At 37.2% G+C, this 19485-nt stretch overlaps 1 protein-coding gene across 1 annotated transcript in view; it reads right to left on the bottom strand.

Annotated features, from left to right (window-relative positions):
• LOC114049726 (rab3 GTPase-activating protein non-catalytic subunit) overlaps positions 1-13546 on the bottom strand; it is a 127945-nt gene extending 114399 nt beyond the window's left edge. Inside the window, exon 1 of the mRNA XM_027871106.1 lies at positions 13389-13546. Within this exon, the coding sequence (XP_027726907.1) occupies positions 13389-13506 (118 nt within the window). The 5' untranslated portion in view covers positions 13507-13546. The remainder of the gene's footprint in view (positions 1-13388) is intronic.
• Positions 13547-19485: the final 5939 nt, after the last annotated feature.

Genomic DNA, 19485 nt, shown 5'->3' with positions numbered 1-19485 from the left:
CTATAAAGCTAGATTGACATGACCCAAATATTACTTTGCTGAACTTTTCTATTATCCCAAAAAGTAGGGGAAGTCCACAAGTTATAACAAACAGGCATTCATCTTCGAAATCATCTAAACTGCTTCATGTTAAATGCTGAAGTCCTTCAATTCTAATATTCTTTGATATCTATTTCCAGAAAAATGATGTGATATTGTCGGTGAGAAAAAAATATGCTAAATGTTCACAGAATCATCAGACTGAAAAAGTCTCCAAATTAACTATACTTATTTGTTAGAATGGAGGACTTCTATGTAGGGGGTAAATGTGTAGCTAGCGACTGAATTACAAGAAAGAAAAAAGCATTAATAAAGCATTTTTAAAATACACAGAATATAAAAACAAATTCAAATAAAAAATAGAGCAATTGTTACTGCTATATAAATTGAATATATACTTTTAAAACAATGTAACAACTTTATCATTTCATTAAAAAAACTTTTTTTGTTCTTTGTATATTGAACTAGTCATGTTCGCTGATGGGTAATTTTATAAAAAAAAGGAAAAAAAAATTTTAATGCAGGTACACTTTTTTTAAAAAGCCTATACAACCCTCTTCTTTCAGCCAGGTTTATTTTCAATGAAAAATGCTTCAACAAATTATGTGATTCTCATCCATATGAGTTCTCTCTCCAATGGTACTGACAGCAGCTCATTTCCACCTCATCTCCTGTGATATTCTTGTCCAAGTTCCTTTCTCAGTTCTCCAGAAAAGGGTCTATCCAATATCCTGAGTTGCTCTTTCTAGATTTCTTGGCAGTTCATACATTCCAATGAAGCATACAACTTATCAGTTAATCCCTGCTCTGACCAGCTTACTTCTTTTTATGAACATACATTTCTCTGATGATTTTTATGCTTCTTTTCCCCATACAGTTTATTGTAGGTAGGAGGCTGCATCTTGTTATCCCCACCATTCGATGCTCCATTACCCTGTGAATGACCTAAAACTTTGATTCTTCAAAGCCTGGTAATTACACTACTTTCAATCTCATAGAATCACTGTGAGAATACTGGTCTTAAAAAGATGGGATTTTTATTTCAAGAGGAAACTTAACACCAAGGCAATCAAACCAATTCTCTCTCTTCTACAGAATTCTGGCCCAGGTCATTGACCATCCCCAGGACTACTGGTTATCTACCCAATTGAATATTACAGCCTAGAAAATAGGAATTTTTCACTGACTCTTCATCCATATAGTTTTCCCTGTAAATTTAAAATCATTCATTTTCATTTTGACACGACCCCATTATTACATTGCTAAACATTTCTATATCCCTAAGTATAGAAGTCCACAAGTTACTACAAATAGGTGTTCATCTTCTAAATTTTTACATTTGCTTCATATTAAATGATAAGATACAATCTTGATACAATCAGTAACACACCATCCCCCAACAGATCTAGGAGATCTTATCATCCAGAGCAGGCCTGCACAACTTAAGGCCCTTGGACCACTTATAGCACACCAAAGGATTTCGGGTGGCCCTGGAAAAATGTAAAGGAAAACATCCTTTGTATGTAAAGGAAATCCTTTGGCATGCTGCTGGCTGTACGATGTTCAAGACTGATCTAGAGGGAACACCTTTTTATTAGTATTCCACACCTCCACTGGCAAACATGTGACTGCTTCAATTCTCACCTCATATGTATATTTAGAGGGCCAAAGTTGTCTCTGTTACACGTTACAAAGAATCATGTATAATTTCAATATATGCATTAAAGACACTGTTGGAAAACAGCCTCTGAGGTGTCGTTTCACTCTATGAAATCAAATGCTCTTTTATAAGCAAAAAATAAGAACGGTGGGATCTTTAATTTTCTGCACCTTATACTCAAATGGGGTGATTGTAAAGATGTGGCTTGCTGCATATACCATTAACAAAAATTTATCTATACTTTCATCAAGAATCTTCTTGATGCATGTGTAGATTATTCTCAAAGATTTATAGGGACAGAAAAATTGGCATACTGCTTAGTAGTTATTTTTACAATCAACTTCTTTCAACAATACTAAAGTCTGTGATTTCTCCAAGCATTTGGTATCCTCTCTTCTTCCAGGATTAGGAATCAATCCCTCAATGCCCTTAAAATCATGTCACCTCTAGTTTGGACTACCACTGTGTGTACTTGCTCTGGTCCAGCTGCTCTTGGAATCTTTCTTTTTTCTTTATGGAAATTTCTGCTTCCTCATGTAGCACATTAGGGATTACGCTGGTATTTAAACGTGGTAGATCCAGAGTCACTGATAAAGAGAATAGCTTGAAAGAGAATAGTAAACTTGAAAAATCTTCCATTTTCTATTTGTTGTATTCCTTCTAGTTCGATGCTTAAATGCTCTTGAGAGTACTTGGTTTTACCGGCCAAAACTTTCTGTTAATATTTTTTCCTTCTTACTTCATTTCCTACCCAGCTGACCTCCTGGATTTCATGATCTCCACAAACTCATCATTCTGCAAGATAAAATCAACTCTCTAATTCACACCTCCTGAGATCATTTCCCACCCCAGTTACAGGGCTTCATTATGGCCCTGGGCTGGATACTCTTCTTCCTCAAACCCAGTCCCCACCAAACTTTTCACTCTCTTTTCAGGTACCGTCTTCTCTCATTAGATGCCAAGCTCTTTGAAGGCAAGAAGGGTCTGATGTCTTTCTTTGTATCCCCTGTGCTTAGCATAATGCCTGGCATTTAATAGTAGGCATTTAATAAATGTTCATTATTACTATTTACAACTGCTTCTGTTTTATGAGGCAATACTGCTCATTAGCTACCATCCTTGCTCTTTACTTTCCAAATCTATATTCTAAATTAGTACTGCCCTTGGCTGCTACACCTTTCTGGCAAGAATATAAAAATCTGCTGGCTGAGATGGTTTCTAGGTCTGATATCTGTTCTAACCATTTCCCAATCTTTGGCATCAACAGCTTATTTAAATAGGTCCGGTTTAAACGACATGCCGTATCTTTTCATTTTTATTTGCTTTTCTAATTTTGTACTAATTCCATTCTTTTCTCTAACAAATCAATGGTTTAACCATAAACATGCCCCTCACTAGGAAATGACTCCCATGTTAGGAACAGATATTTCCTGTAAACATATCAAGTTTATTTTTTGTGATATCATTTAGTGCTCACCTTATCCAGTGACTCTTCTAAAAATACTCATATATAGGAGTAAAATTTCTACACAATCTACAACCTTCAACCTCTTTCACTTCTTACTCCTAAGATATATTTTGCAAAATATATTTCCCTGGTTCTCCCTTCCTCCATGCCTTACACTTCTACATTTAAGTCAAGGTGAATTAAAGCATGTGTCAAGTACAGTGATTTTACAGATATAAGAACTCTTTACATTACTATATATGGAGCCTATAACCAGTCAAGAACTTAGTGGATAAATCTTAGAAAGTTATCCAAGTCCTTTATACTGAAGCAGGACTCCCAACTGTTGGCAAAGTGGACAATAGCATATGTTTTCAAATATGGCCAATAGGTTGATTCATTCTGACTAATTATACTTACTTGTTTAAAAAGGAGATGTTTATTCTTATTGGGGGTAATCACTGAGAAGTTACAGTGATTTTTAAAAGAGCAGAAAATTTTTTTTAAAGAAGCTTAGTATATATACTATAAGACTATCATTTATCTGGATAAAAAACAGCCTACTCAGCATATGAAATATATCAATTACTGCCTAATATTTATGGCTTCAGGACTCTTTTGTTTGTATGCAATATGCTTTCAACACTTGGTTACCCAAAACAAAGGAAAGGAACAATGATATACATAAACTAAAACCATTCGTTTTAAAGTTGGACCTGTCTTTATGTACCAGATGTGTCTGCAAAACAAACACATAAAGCAAATTTTATAACAGCTTCTATTTTCCCACTGATTTCTAATGGAATTTCAGAAATGCTCACAAAGTTTCTAGAGGCTCAGAGAGACTTGCCTATGATCCATTTGTCTATGAAGTGCCATGGGAGAACTGAACCTCAGTCTTCCTGATTCCATGTCCAACACTAAAACCACATTACACCAAGCTGCTTCTCATTAAAAGTACCTGTTGATTTAATATGAAATGACTCATCAACTTTGTAGAGTTTCTCTATGTTCTTATCTTTAGCAACAGATATTGGAACAAAGTTACAACTGTGTTTGTGGTAGTCTTATTATGACTGTTCATTATGAGCACTGCTATAGGAAGTGACTAAGTGATCCATGAAATAATATTTATTGTTGCCTTAAGACACACAAGAAAATCAACTCCTTTATTTGCCTCTGCAAGGAAAACCTGTGAACCAGCCTTCCACTTAGATGCAACTTTTGTCTTCTCATTTCATTTACAGAGAAAACATCAAGGTTGATATAATTCTAGATTCTTTAATAGCATGTCCATTTGCTGGTCACTAGCCAAGTATCTCACCAACAGTTTAATCAATGTTTGCAGAAGGGCTAAAAATTGTATGATTCTTAGTAATCCTCTTGCCCATATTCACTGAAGAAGCACAGGGGCTGCACTGAACTGAGAATCATTTTGTATTTTATTTCACATTATCAAAGCCAAAAAGTTGGTCACTAATGACAAACCTGATGGTAATGGGTCTGTCTTTACTTATCCAAACTGGTCCTTGGGGCAGCTACGTGGCAACATGCATAGAGTGCTAGGCCTGCAGTCAGAAAAACTCATTTTTCCTCAGTTCAAATCCAGCCTTAGACACTAACTATGTAACTCTGGTTGAGTCATTTAACCCTGTTTGCCTAAGGTCCTCATCTGTAAAAGGAGCTGGAAATGGAAATAGCAAACCACTCCAGTATCTTTGCCAAGAAAACCCTAAATGTAGTCACAAAGACTCAGACATGACCAAAATGACTGAACGACAACAAAAACTGGTCCTTGAACAGTGATGTGTGGCAAGCACTATAATTACTAGTCACATAAAACTTGATAGAGCTTACATTCCACTGGCATGTGACCTTTGAGAACCTAGGATCAGCTCTATACAACAATGAATAATAGATTGGAGTCGAACTTTCTTAATAAAAATAAAAATCAGTAATACTATCTGACATCTATATGGAACTTTACAATAGATTATTAATTATATTAACTTACATTAATTCACAATTATAAGAAAGCATATGTCCCTTAATTTCCTAATGCCTTTTAATGTTTTTTTTAAGTTAGCTTCTTCCACGAGAAAAATGTAATACTCCATATGAATATAATGGTGTTATCTTTTCAGTTATTTCTTTTAGGAAAAATAATTTCCTCATTGATAATGTCAAGTCAAGACTACAAGAATTTATTAAGGGAGTACTTAATAGGACAGGCATTGTGCTAAGTGCTGAGAGTACAAAGAAAAAAACAGTCTGTCCCCAAGGAGCTCACAATCTAATGGGTGATTATAAGAGTTTTCTACCACTTCATACTTTGAATTCACTTGGTTTATTAATGTACAAAAAAAACCCCAAAAGGTAAATATCATTAAGAAAAATAGGTGAACTGTCTTAGCTATGAATCAATACAACCATTTTAAAAGGCAATTTGGAATTATGCAAATAAAGTGCATAAAATGCCTAAACCCTTTGATCTAGTGATTCTACTACTAGGCTTATATCTCAAGAAGGCCATTGATAAGAAGAAAGTCTCCATGATTATATTTATATAAATTATATAAATATTTATGGTAGCACTTTTTTATGATAGTAAAGAATTAAAAACAAAGTAGATGGCCATCAATTGGGGAATGGCTAAACAAACTGTGGTACATGAATGTAATGGAATATATTACATGGTGTTAGAAATGGTGAAGATGATGAATACAGAAACCCATAGAAAGATCTACATGAACTGATGACGCAGAGTAAAGTAAAAAGTTACGAAAAGAATATACTCCACCCCGTCACCCCTTTACAGAGATAGGAGGTCCACAAGCATGATACATTGCACATATTTTTAGTCTTCTTCAATGTTTTGATCGATGGTGCTGATTTTTCTCTATTTTTTTTTTTTTGCTTTTTTGTCTTTAAAAAATAATTGTCATATGGGATGGCTCTCTGGTAGGGAAATGAAAGGGGATAATGGGAGATATTACTATTATAAAAAAAAAACAGATATCAGTTAAAATTTATTTTTAAAAATGGCTAAAACTAAAATTAAAACAATTTTAATAGCTAAATTCTTCTATTACCCTAACAAAATAATTCTATAATTTCCCTTCCTAATCATTTTAATATTTAACAATACTCTCTGCTAGAAATCTTTCCTTACATTTAAACTAATTCTATTTTCTCTCTTTTCCTCCTCAGTAAAGAGCTTGTAAAAATCATCAAAGTATGACATAGCATGTCTGAAATTTTGGTCCCACACTTTGATAAATCTGTGTTAGGAATGTGGATATTCCCTGTACCAGAGCTAACTGGAGCCCTTCCATGCTGTAACAGCATCCCGTGTGATTATCATCTACTTTCTTACCTAAAATTCTTGGATCCACTTGAAGCACTGGAGACTTTTATCTCATTCTTTTAATTTTTCAAGACTTTTGAATGTAATACTACAGCTGTCCATAATGTATCTCATTCTTGCTATATGATCATCCTACTTCTTTTTCCAGTCATAAAAATCCTTATGGTCTTTTAACTCATTTTTTACAAAATATTGACTTAAAAGAGAAGATAGATAAAAATCAATACAACAGAAATAAATGGAACACATAAGCCTAACAATTAGACAATCCATTAGAAGGAAAAAGGGACAAACTAGATATGAAACGATACCCAAGCATTTGCTAAATATAGGTAACACATTTTAAAAATAAACATAGAATGAAAAAGATGCAATAACATCCTAAATAATTACTATAAGTCTGACAGTCCTGTTTTTCTAATTTTAGCCTGGGTTTCTCCAATAGTATCAATTACCATCCAGATAAGAAAGTCGCATGACATAATGGAGAGCACTGGATTTGGAGTCAAGAAGATGTGGGTTCAAATCCTACTTCATATATTTAATAATTATGTGACCCTGGACAAATCACTTATCCTCTCTGACCTTCGATTTCCTAATCTGTAAAATGAGGGAGTTGGATGTGATGACCTCTAAAGTTCCTTCCAACTCTAAATCATAATCCTATGAAATGCATAAAGAATGCCTCTTTTTTTAATATAATGCTACAAATGCTAGCTATAGTAACAAAAATTGAGGGGAAAATAGTATAAACAAGGAGGCTACATTATTTCCATTTTCAGAAAATACAATGGTTATCTTAGATGATCCCAAGGATTCAATGAAACAATGCCTTCAGGAAAGTCTCAGAATACAAAATAAATCCACAAAGAGTAATAGCTTTTCTAATAAAACTCAAAGAGCTAAAAAGGAAAATTGCATTCACAACACATAAAATATTCACATGTTAACCTACCAAGATGTGTAGGATTCAAAAAAAATATACAACTACAAAACACTCTTTACAGAAATAAAGTACATTAATTGTGTTTGGGCTGAACAATTATACAATGTATTCCAAAAGTCTTAGTGCATGTTTAAGTCATTAATTCACTAAAGTTTTAAGCTATTAACACTAAAAACTGAACTAAGCCTTTTGGGATACCCTATGTAATAAAAATGATACAATCTGAATTTAAAGATTTAGTGCTGCACAAATCAAACTACCAAGGGGTTACTCCATAGAACTACACAAAATAATAACAAAATTCATTAGCAAAGATCTAGAATTTCAAAGAAAATTATGAAAAAAGCAGGAAAAAAGGGGGCCTTACTGTACCATTTCTCTGACTACATCAGAAGGCAGTAATTATTAAAACTATTTGGTACTGACTGAAAACAGAAAAGTGGATTAGTATAGATAAGCAAAACCAAGCAGAACAATAGCCCAGTATTTCACAAACCCAAGAACACTGAGGGAAGGACCCCTATTTGATAATAACTGGTAGGACAACTGGAAAGTAGCAGAACTGGCAGGAATTAGGTTTGTCTCTCAATCTAACACCATACACTACATATAAGCTCCATATTAGTAGCATTTTTTTTTAAAAGGAGAAATTGATTCTTTTCAGATCTATGTTTAGGAAGAGAATTCTTAATTGAATGAGGAATAACCATGAACCTAAATGATATTTTTTCTAAAAAGGAAATTTCAATTACATAAAATTCAAAAGATTTTACCCCAAACAAAATCAAAGTTTCTAAGAAAACCTACCAACTGGGGGGGAGGAGAGATCTTAGCATCAAGTACTTCTGATAAAAGTCTGAAATCTAAGAGTTATAGCAAATTAATGAAAATGTGAATTATCAACAATTTTTAAATGCTCCAAGTCACTTATATGAAAAATGTAAATTAAACCAAAAACAAATATTCAAATTGTCAGATAATGAAATATAGAAATAGTTCCTATCTGAGAGGCTACAAGAAAGGAGACACTAATACACAATTACTGAAGTTGAAAATTCATCCAAATGTTCAGAAAACAATTTATAATCATGCAAGAAAAGTCATGCCTTTTGATCCAGGGATTTCACTGCTGGGGATATACTCCAAGGAGAATAATTATAAAAACAAAGATCCTATATACACTGTAGTCAACAAAGTAGATGCTCATTGTCTACTATCTGTATGTTTCCCGGTACATAAGAGGTATTTAATAAACGACTGTTGAATTAAATTAACTTGTTTGGGAAGAGTTGATCAAACTGTGATATATGAACATAATGTAATAGTATGATACCATAACAAACAACAAATGTGAAGTGTTTGGAGCAACATGTGAAGATTTATGTGACAGAGTAAAGAAAGCAGAACAATCAAAAAGTATTTGTTGAGTGCTCACTAGGCATTGGGAAAATAATAATAATGATAATGAAACAATAACAATACTAGCACTTATATAGTGCTTTAAGATTTTCAAAGACCTTAACAAATACTATCTCATTTTATCCTCAAAACATTGCTGGGAGGTAGCTGTTATTGTCCCCATTTTATAAAAAAACAGAGAGGCAGCTAGGTGGCGCAGTGGATAGAGTGCCAGCCCTAAAGTCAGGAGGACCTGAGTTCAAATCTAGCCTCAGACCAAACCACTTACTAGCTGTGTGACCCTGGGCAAGTCACTTAACCCCAATTGCCTAAAAAAATAAAAATAAAAATAATAATAAAAAAAAGAAACAGACAAGCTGAAGTGACTTACTCAGAGTTACAAAGCTATTACATATGTAAGGCTGGATCTGAACTCTGATCTTCTTGATTCCAAGTCCAGTTCTCTAACCCCTGTACCACTTAGCTATTTCCAAATACAAAAAGCTAAACACACCCCACCCCAAGGAGCTTACATTCTATTGAGGTATACATGTTCACAGACATGTACATACACAATATCTACATACAGGATATGAGGCATCAACAACTGGCAAAATCCACAATGGCCTTTTAAAGGAGTTGGCACTTCAACTGTCTTTGAAGAAAGCTAGGAAGTCTGTGAGGAGGAGGTAATGAATAGAGTACACTACAGATAAGGAGAACCGCACGTGCAAAAGATGAAATCTAGTTGGGGGTGAGGGGGGAAGGGGAGAGCACAACTAATAGGACAGTTCCACTAAAAATGGGCACATGAAAAGAAGTAATATGAAAAAAGGCTGGAAAGGCAGACTGTGGAAGGATTTAATGCCAGATTGAAGATTCTCTATTTTATCTTAGAAGCAAGAGAATACCACTGAAGATTTGGGTGTGGGAGCGGAGACTCTTAGAGGGCAGAGAAAAGGAACAAGCATTCATTAAATGCCCACAACATGCTATGCTCTGCACTAATAAACACATGAGGCAAACATGGTCAGAAAGGCACACTACTCAAGGTCTGTGAAGGATCTCTGTTTATCATGGAACCAAACCTAATATACTGTTTGTTCCAGCTTCTATCTTTCTAGGAAAATAAGGAGAAGGTAAAAACGTTCAGTTGCTTCTACTGGTCAAAGATGTGATTACCTAGTGGCAAAATTAACAGGTTCATCAGGTTGTAATACCCCAAAGCTTCGAAAATACTCTGATCTTTTCTGAACGTTCATTTTATATTTCTGGTAGCTCAGAAAGAGCTAGTAATTATAGATTACTAAGAGTTACTAGTAAACTTATACTACCACCACCGTCCCCAAATTCCAAGCAAGTCAAATTCCAGTTTTAAAACTACTGGTATTTGATTAAGGAATAAAATGTTGTTAATAATTGAGCAGAACTCATTATCTCTGAGGCAGTGAAATATGTGTCTTTCTTTATAATTGAAGATATAAGGTAATATATGGACATGCTACTATAAAAATAGAATATGAATTTATAGAAGTGTTTGAAGCAATCAATCATGTATAACTCACTCTATAGTGGGTGCTCAAGTCAAGGGTTATTTATTTTACAGTTATGTAACATTATCATATGCCTATAAAAACTGTCACTTACTTGGGACAAATAATCTATACCAACTGAGTAGTAAATCAATGTCTATTTTACTCTTTGCATATACCCTAGGTATAAGGGGGTCCAGGTAAAAAGAGCAATGACAATGGCTTTTTAAAACTGTTAAGCTAGCAAAAAAAATTTATTCACAAATATTCTTCGAAACTGTGAATTAGTTAATCAGTCAATAAACATTTATTAAGCGCATACTACTTGCCAAGAACATGCTGAAAGCTAGAGATACAAAGAAAGGAAAAGACAGTCCTTGCTCTCAAGGAGCTCACAGTCTAATGGGGGAGACAACATGTAAAAAAACTATGTAGAACCAACTACAGAGAGGATAAATTGGAGGTAATCAACAAAGGGAAGGCACTAGAATTAAGGAGATTTTGAAAAGGGTTCTTGGAGAATGTGGGATTTTACCTGAAACTTGAAGGACGCTAGGGGGCAGGGATGAGGAGGGAGAGCATTCCAAGTATGAAGGATAGTCAGTGAATATGCCTGCAGTATGGAGTGTCTTGTTCAAGTAATAGCAAGTCACTGATCAAAGAATCAATGTATATATGTAGGGGGAAGAGGGAGTTAAGGTATAAGAGGATTGCAAAGTGGGGAGGGGGGGTTGACCACCAAACAGGAAATTTTATATTTGATCCTAGAAGTGAAAGAAATAGCCACTGGAGTTTATTGAGTGGGGTGGAGGATTATGTTCAGACCTGTACTTTAGGAAGATCACTTCGACAGCTGAATGGAGGATGGAGTAGAATGGGGACACAGCAGGAGGCTGCTGCAACACAGACTAGGCATGAGGTGATGAGGGCCTGTACCAGGGTGGTAGTATCAGAAGAGAGAAGGGGGCATGTTTGAGAAATATTATGAAGGGAAAATTAACAGGCCTTGGCAACACATTGGACATGTGAGGTGAGAGGGAGTAAGAATAAGGGATGTCACCTAGGTTGCAAACTTGGGGAAATGAAAGGATCATGGTAACCTTAACAATATAGGGAAGCTGGGAAGATGGGAGGGTTTTGGGGAAAAGATAACGAATTCATTTTGGAGCACGTTGAGTTTAAGACGTATATGGTACCTCAAGTTCAAGATGTCCATCAGGCAGTTGGAGATGTGAGAACATAAGCTAGGAAAAAGGTCAGAACTAGGTAAGTACATTTGAGAATCTTCAGCATAGAGATCACTGAATCCATGGGAGCTGGATCAATGATCATCAAGTGAGATAGTATAGCAGGAGAGGAGAAGAGAACCTAGGACAGAGCCTTGTGAGATATTCATTGTTAAAGATGTGACCTGAATGAAGATCCAGGAAAGGAGACTGAGGAGAGGTCAGATAGGTAGGTGGAAAAATCACGTGAGAGCAATGTCCTAAACAATTACTCAAGTATGAAAAGCCTCTTCTTGAAAACAATCAGTACAACTATAAAATCTAAACTCTAAAACTTTAGATGTAATAAATACAGAGTGAATGTTAGACTATGAAGACTTACTTACAATGACCAGCAAATGAATTTTTAGTCTGTAAACTAGTCGAGCTATCCGCCCCATCAACCTGTTACCACTTGATGGTTTCACCTGTATGACTTAAAACCTTTAAGTGTACTAAAGAACAATTTATTCCTGCATGGCAACAGTTCCCTTGGTAAATATAAGCTCTTTTCCCTGCATTCAATTTCAAAGATTTGGCAAATTTTTTAATTAAAAAAAAAGTTTCCTGTTAGTGGGCTTTTTATTACCTATGATGGCATTGCCATTTTAAAAGGTAATTATACCATACTACAAGCCAAAAATACTTGTAACTGGAAACATGAGAACATAATTAGGGTAAAGCATACTCTCTTCTCTAAGAAACATGGGGAATTCTGATAATCATTGCATCTTTTAGAGAATGGAGGAAAGGGTAAACTTCAAATTGTTTTAACAATAATATAATATAATACTAAGTCCAAAATCTGCCCTAACCCTGTTAGTCTCTAGAATTTAATATTATGTTCATGTGGGTGCTAATTTAAAATTACTTGAGGATAATAATGATAACAAATCATCTCACCCGGGGCAAATTTGCTTTTCCAAGACAAGATACAAATTACCAGCAGATATAAAAATATCAACCTGAATATTAACCTGAAAATCTTGCTTGGAAAGGTTAGCTGCTTTGCACACGAGGAGAAGCAAATTCGCTTCAGGATTAAGTCACCAAACAGCTTTCTGCAGGTTTGTGGCATCTGAAGTTGAGAAAGAAGGAAGGAAGGTGGAAAGCCCAGGATGGAGTTGGTGCCTCGGCAGAGATAGGACCGGTGACAGCTGGTGCTGAGTTGGGAGGAGGATGAAAATAGGAAGGGGAAAGGAAGGGGACCCCCTGAATTTCGATGGGGCGGGAGGGAGACTGAGGGAGATGGACTCCTGGGTCTGGGAAGGGGGAGGGTGAAAGGGGAGATGGAGGGAGACGCAGTTTTAGGAAGGCGAGGACGGACAGAGCGCCGGAGGAGAGAAGGGCCCCCACTCGTGGAATGCTCTCCCTCCTCGCCTCCAAGCCTCGGCTTGGATCCGACCTTCTGCAAGAGGCCTTTCCTTCCCTCCGGGATTGCCACCCGTCTACCCTGACCGTCTCTTGCTTGGACAGTTGTTTGCATGTTGTCTCCTTCGTTAGACTGTGCGCTCCTTCAGAGCACAGGACATTTTTATTTCTTTGTATCCTCAGTTCAGTGCCTGGTATACACAAGGTGCTTAATTAATGTTTGCTTCTTGACTAACAGGGAGCTACGAGACTGGCCTCCTCCGGGACAGGCCAGAGAGGTGCGCGGGCCTCCAGGGACTCAAGGCTGGGGTGGGAGGGAGTGGGCTGCGACCCCCGGCCGGGGTGAGGAAGGGAGGGGCTTACCATCGTCCCTGCGGGCGGCGCCGCCGCTGGGGGTCTCCTCCCGCAGGTGCGGGAAGAGGAAGTCCCGGGCGGCCTGGAGGTCCTGAAAGTGGCAGAACTGGAGCAGGGAGCAGGCCATGGCTCCCGAGGAGGCCCGCTCAGGTCGCACCGCACCTCACCGCACCGCACCACACCCCACCCCGGCCCGCGAGCTTCCCGGCCCCCCGCAGCCGCCGCCGCCGCCCAAGAGCCCGCTGGGGCCGTCACCCAAGTCGGCGAAGACAGGAAACGAAAGCGGAAGCTGTCAGCGCGCTGCCTCCTTCCCCGTCTCCAGTCCCACAGCAGGCAGCGCGCATGCGCCGCCAGGCTCGCGGTGAGGCTGGAGGAACGCGACCGACCCGCTCCAGTCAAGTGACTCGTCCCGCGGGAAAGCTGGGGGCAGCAAGCACGCTCTCTCTGCTATAGTATCTCTAGATTGCGTCATTCATTCATTCAAGAAACGCATTATCATTAAATAAACTTTTAGAGAGTCCCCCAAGTGGGAAAGACCTCGGATCTCAAGTTCTGCCACATTACCTCCTCAATCGTTAGTGCCTTCCCTCCCAAAAAATTACCATATAGTTATTTTGCCTGTGTTCGTGTTCAATCGTTTTTCAGTCGTGTCTGACTCTTTGTGACCCCATATGGGTTTTGTGTTTGTTTTTTGCAGAGATACTGGAGTGGTTTGCCACTTCTCCAGCTCATTTTACAAATGAGGAAACTGAGGTAAACATGGTTAAGTGACTTGCTCAATGTCACACAGCTAGTAAGTGCCTGAGGCCAGATTTGAACTCACGAAGATGAGTCCGATTGACTCCAGAAGACGAGGCTGCTTGACTCCGGTCCCTGCACAGTATCCACTGGGCCACCTGTCTCTCATTACTGGGAATGTACCCTCTCCATTTCTGACAATCTATGGTTTCCTTCAAGTTTAGCTTTAGTATCACCTCCTAAGCAGGCCTATCCTCATTCTCTCTAGTTTTCTAGTGCCCTCCCTCTAAACCCCTCAAAAATTACTTTATATCTATTTTATGTATATTTTATATGTATTTATCTGTGTATTGAAGGTTCTCTCCAAAAGAATACAAGCTTCTTTTTTTCCTCATTGCCTAGTACAGTTCCTGATACATAGTATTCAACAAAATTCAATAAATTCTTATTGAATGAATGTATGGCTAAGGTTGTGCCTAAGTATTCATTATTGAGCAGGAGAGCTGTCTATTCGAGAATTATAGTTTTTAGTTCATTCACTCCACCTTATCCCTGCTTCCAGGTTCACAAAATATTCATTATCTTCCCCCCCCTTCCTAATTTTGCTATATCTATTAAGGGTACCACAATCCTTCCAGCCACCCAGGATCATAACCTTTACTCTTTCCTCTCCTTCACTCTTATATTCAGTCAATAGTGAGGTTCAGTTAGTTCTGTCTGTAGGGGGTGTGTGTGTTGCCCACGTAGGTTACATATGTTCATGTGAGTATCTAGATGTGGCTCTCAGGAAGGCAGGAAGAGATATCTCCAAGGTCTCCTCTACCCACCCATCTCCAAAGAAGATTTTGATTCTTGCCTAGAGGGCTAAATTTGCCTGGGCAAATTTCCAAGTTGCCAGCTCATTTGGTATCAGAGTTCTCAAGAGAAGAAAGTTACTTCTTCATCTGAAATTGTTTTAAAAAAATGTAAAAACTACAAGCTACTCTCTAGCTCCCCTAGATCACTGGGCAAATAGATTGCTCTAAGTCTAAGGAGTTATTTAACCTGGGGCTAATCCCAAATTTATGGCTTAATGTAAATTTATTATTGTTATTATTTTGATATTTATAAACCCTATGGACAAAATTTTTGGATACCTAATTCCTGAAAACTATTAAAGCTCCTGTTTGGGCAATTATGATCTGTGGATTTAACTGCACTTAGCTAAAGCAGGAGGTCCTTGCTATAACCTGAAGTGCTCATATCTACTGTGTGGTAGTCAGTGAATTTCATTATGACAGCCCCATTTCGGTGGTGAAATTACTGACTTCCTCCAGTAACTACTGAAAAGGTTTTCTCATGAATGTTTTAAGGGCTTTAGAAATCCAATAGGCAAAAGGCAATATATGAATGAGCTGAGCTGAACCCATAAGTGATAAAGCCACAAAGGAATGTTTGGGCATTTATTCGCAGAGCTCCTATAATTTTGCCTAAAATGTCTGTAGTTAGTAATGGTCAGTTTTGAGATAAAACATGGAAGGCTGCTGTTAAGATGCAAATGCTATCTGGGAAAGCTGTTATTAGCTATTAACACCTTGGATGAGATTCACTTAAACTGAGTGAGATTGGAGAGAGAATGACACAATGGACAAAAAGACCTGAACTCTAGTCCTGGCTTTGCTATTAACTGTGCAAATTTGTTACTTGTAACCTCTCAGGGCTTCAATTTATTTGTTTGTAAAATAAGAGAGGTTAAGATAGATGATCTAAGCAGAATTTGGTTTGGAATGATCAATCAGTATCACCATGTGCCAGACACTGTACTAAACACTGAGGATACACTGACAAAACTAAAATAGTCTCTCAACCTCTAATAGGAGAGACAATATGTAGATATATAATACATACCAAATAAATACAAAGTGGTTTTGGTAGGAAGGGCACAATCGACTTGGGGGGGGGATCAAGAAAGGCTTCTAGCAGAGAATGGAGTTTGAGCTAAATCTTAAACGTGGAAATGAAAAGAGAGTGCATTCCAGATATGGGAAACAGCCAATAAAACGGCAGAGACACAAGTGATGGAAAGTTCTGTGTAAAGAATATCAAGTAGGCAAGTATGACTATAAAGTTGAGGGGAGTAATGTATAAGAAGACTGAAAAGGCAGGATTGTAGGACCAGGTGGGATGTCAGAATGCAGCCTTAAAGATTGGTGGTGAGCCAACCAGGTGGAAGCATGTAGACACTGAGCCTCTGGGCATTAGGAGCAAGAAGAAAGAACATAGAGAAGTGGATGGAAGGATACTGAAGACAAGTTTTGCTTACTTCAGTCCAGAGGTAGCCTTAAGTTGAAGTCTGGTGATCACACTCCATTATCAAATTGAGTGAAGTTGGAGAGAAAATGGGACAATGAACAAAAAGAGCCAGCCAATGACCTTGTACTAGTTACAATCCTCTCAGTTGCATTACTGCTGCTCTGCTTAACTGGCAGGAACACTGTGGTTTGTTTTTTTTTTAAACAATATAGTAATGTCTCTGTTCCAGCAACCAATGGTGGCTCAGGAACAGACTTCATCTTAAGCCAGGTATAAGGGAGAAGCATTTAAAGAGAAGACCAAAAGAAAAGTGGTGCTATATGTAAAAGGAAGAATTAACACTATTACAATGTGGAAATGGTATTTGGTATTCATGTATTCCTGTGTTTCCTCAGTGGAAGAAAAGTCAGGAAGTACAGTAAAAGTGCTAATTTATAAATATAATGATTTAAGGAAAGAAAATGCCAATATATAAAGCTCAGGGAAAATAAATGACACTTTTAATTTATGTTCTTGTTTACTCATGTAACATTTAGGTCTCTCAGGGGTGTGTGTGTGTGTGTGTGTGACAGACAAGATGATCCGCATCCATGGAAAGTTTCCATATTGTGAATTTCCCTACACAAAGGAAATCATAGGTATGGACCCCCCAAAATTATATGTAATGTGATGTTACAAATACACATGTATGATGTGTGCTATCTGTATAATGTATATATTTTCTATATCTCTACATATGTGGTTTTTTTCATTCCACACTTAGGATTTGCTTGGTGTGGGGGAATTCACAGTATGAAAACTCACTTCCTGGATGCAGATCAACAACTAGTCTATAATTTAAGATTATAGATCTAAAGTTGCAAGGGATCTCAGAGGTTAGCTAGTCCAAACTCTATTTTACAGATGAGGAAGGAAACTGAGATTCAAGGAAATGAAGTGATTTGCCACGGTCACATAGGTAATAAGCATCAAAGGTGGAATTGAACCCAGGTCCTCTGATTCCAGAGTTATTGCTCTTTCCACTGTACCACTCTGCTTGGACTTAGCAGACTTAGAGTCACCTAGAGAAACTAAGAGACTAAATGACTTTCCCCAAAGTACAGCAAGTCTATGTCAGAAGTAGATCTTGAACTGAAGCCTTCCTTACTTCAAGGCTGTCCTGCTATCCATTCTGCCTCAGCTGCCTCTCAAAATAAATATAGCATATTTTCAAAAAAATGAAATATTTATATAATTTGATACATATTACGTATCCTGGTCAAGTTTTCTGAAAAAGAAACATCAGTTACTAGTGCATCCCTCTTATTCAAATGAAAATGTTTTCCTTTTTTGTTTCCTTTTCCTCTGGTCCCACAGTTCAACATGACAGGCTAGTTAGCATCACAGACCTGCATGGAAGGTTTTAATTGTGTAAATAAATCTTATTTGCACAATAATGCAAGAACTATCTTCTAAATGGCAAAGAACTACTTGTTTTTCAAGGATTTGTGTCTCTTCTAGAGAGCCAAGATTTTAATCCTAGGTTCTGTTCCTCCCACCACTGCTGATCACAACTCCTCCAAGGCTTAGTTAATATCAGGAGTTGCTGAGGGAGGAAAATTCTATGCCTGGTGGCCAATCTTCTAGTGACAAAGCTTCTCTTCATTTAGCTTGGTGGATTCTTAGATGACAGCATCTTGCTGTCTTTCCAGCTTGATTACGTAACTTCCAAAGTCACTAGCTGACCCTTCACAAATCAAGTTTACCTCTGTTTCCTACTGGCTTATTAAGCACCATTAGGCAGCAAAAATAGATATGAGATTCTTTCATATAAAGTAAATGTCCCAGCTTAATATTATTAAAATTTTTTGGTGAGATTTGGTATCTGAAAGGTATTTGAAACACTCTTTTTTAGTTTTAAATATTTTCTTTTATTTTACATGTAATTGGTTATATGTAAAAACAATTTTTGACATTTGCTGGGTTTTTTTTTAAGTTTTGAGCTCCAAATTCTACCCCTCCCCTCTCCCAGAAACAGTAAGTAATCTGATATAAGGTTCTACATGTGCAGTCATATAATACATTTCCATATTTGTCATTTTGAGAAAGAGAGAGACAAAGAGAGAAAAAGCACATTTTTGTGCCTTAGTTATAAGGAAATGGGGGGGAGGAGAGAGGGAGAGGGAGTGGAAAGAGAGAAATAGTCATATGACATGAGGTAATTAATGGTGTATCTGCAGATATAACTACTCAGTGAACTAGGACTCACTGTCTGGAAGAGGAGTGGTCTGGATGCCTTTAAATAGCTCTCATTAAACTTCCAGGTTTTCTATACCCCCTAGAAACCACGGATAAATCAACATTTCTTAAATTAGTGGTGAGAAATCTTCATTTGTTTATTTTCTACTTTTGTGCCGCTTCCTGGATTGTGTAATTTTTTTTTCCCTAAATAGTAGAGGCACATTAGAAAAGTAGAAATTAGAGCTGATAAAAGTCCCTAAATCATTCACTCTTCCTTTCTCAGAATTTCCAGAATGACTACCTGTGATATATTTTATAGGGTAAGGTGAGGGTAAAGGTGCTAGCCAGTCTAGTATTGAATGTTGGTGATTTCTTTTTCTCCAGTGAGAAAAAATCTTGGTGGATTTTTTACAATTTAGAAACTTTCTGCAGGTGTGTTCCTTTTTCAGATTTCTCATTAGATTTTATCTCTCTATTATTCTTGCTGAGATCTCTTTCTAATATTTTCAGACTTTAATAATATTGTCAAGTAGCTAATTCTAACCTGATTGCTTTATATAATCTTGGATTACATTAATCAGGGATACACTTGGATTTGTTAATCTTTCTAAATACTTTCTTAGTTATTTGAATCTCTTGTCTGGATATGTCTTAATATCCTGAAATAGAACACAATTTCTCTATGTTTTTAGTGCAAAGAGAGGCACTTACATGACCAGTGTCTATGATGACAATGCTTTCACACTTTTTCTACTAAGGGCAGAGATGTGCCCTTAGTAAGGCAATCATATGGCTGATGATGATGGTGATGATGATGATGATGATGATGATGATGATGATGATGATGATGATGATG

This window comes from Vombatus ursinus, unplaced genomic scaffold (genome assembly GCF_900497805.2).
Source record: "Vombatus ursinus unplaced genomic scaffold, bare-nosed wombat genome assembly UNPS02014798.1, whole genome shotgun sequence".
NCBI lineage: Eukaryota > Metazoa > Chordata > Mammalia > Diprotodontia > Vombatidae > Vombatus > Vombatus ursinus.
Note: the sequence above shows the minus strand (reverse complement) of the source record. Positions and strands in the feature narration are given on the sequence as shown.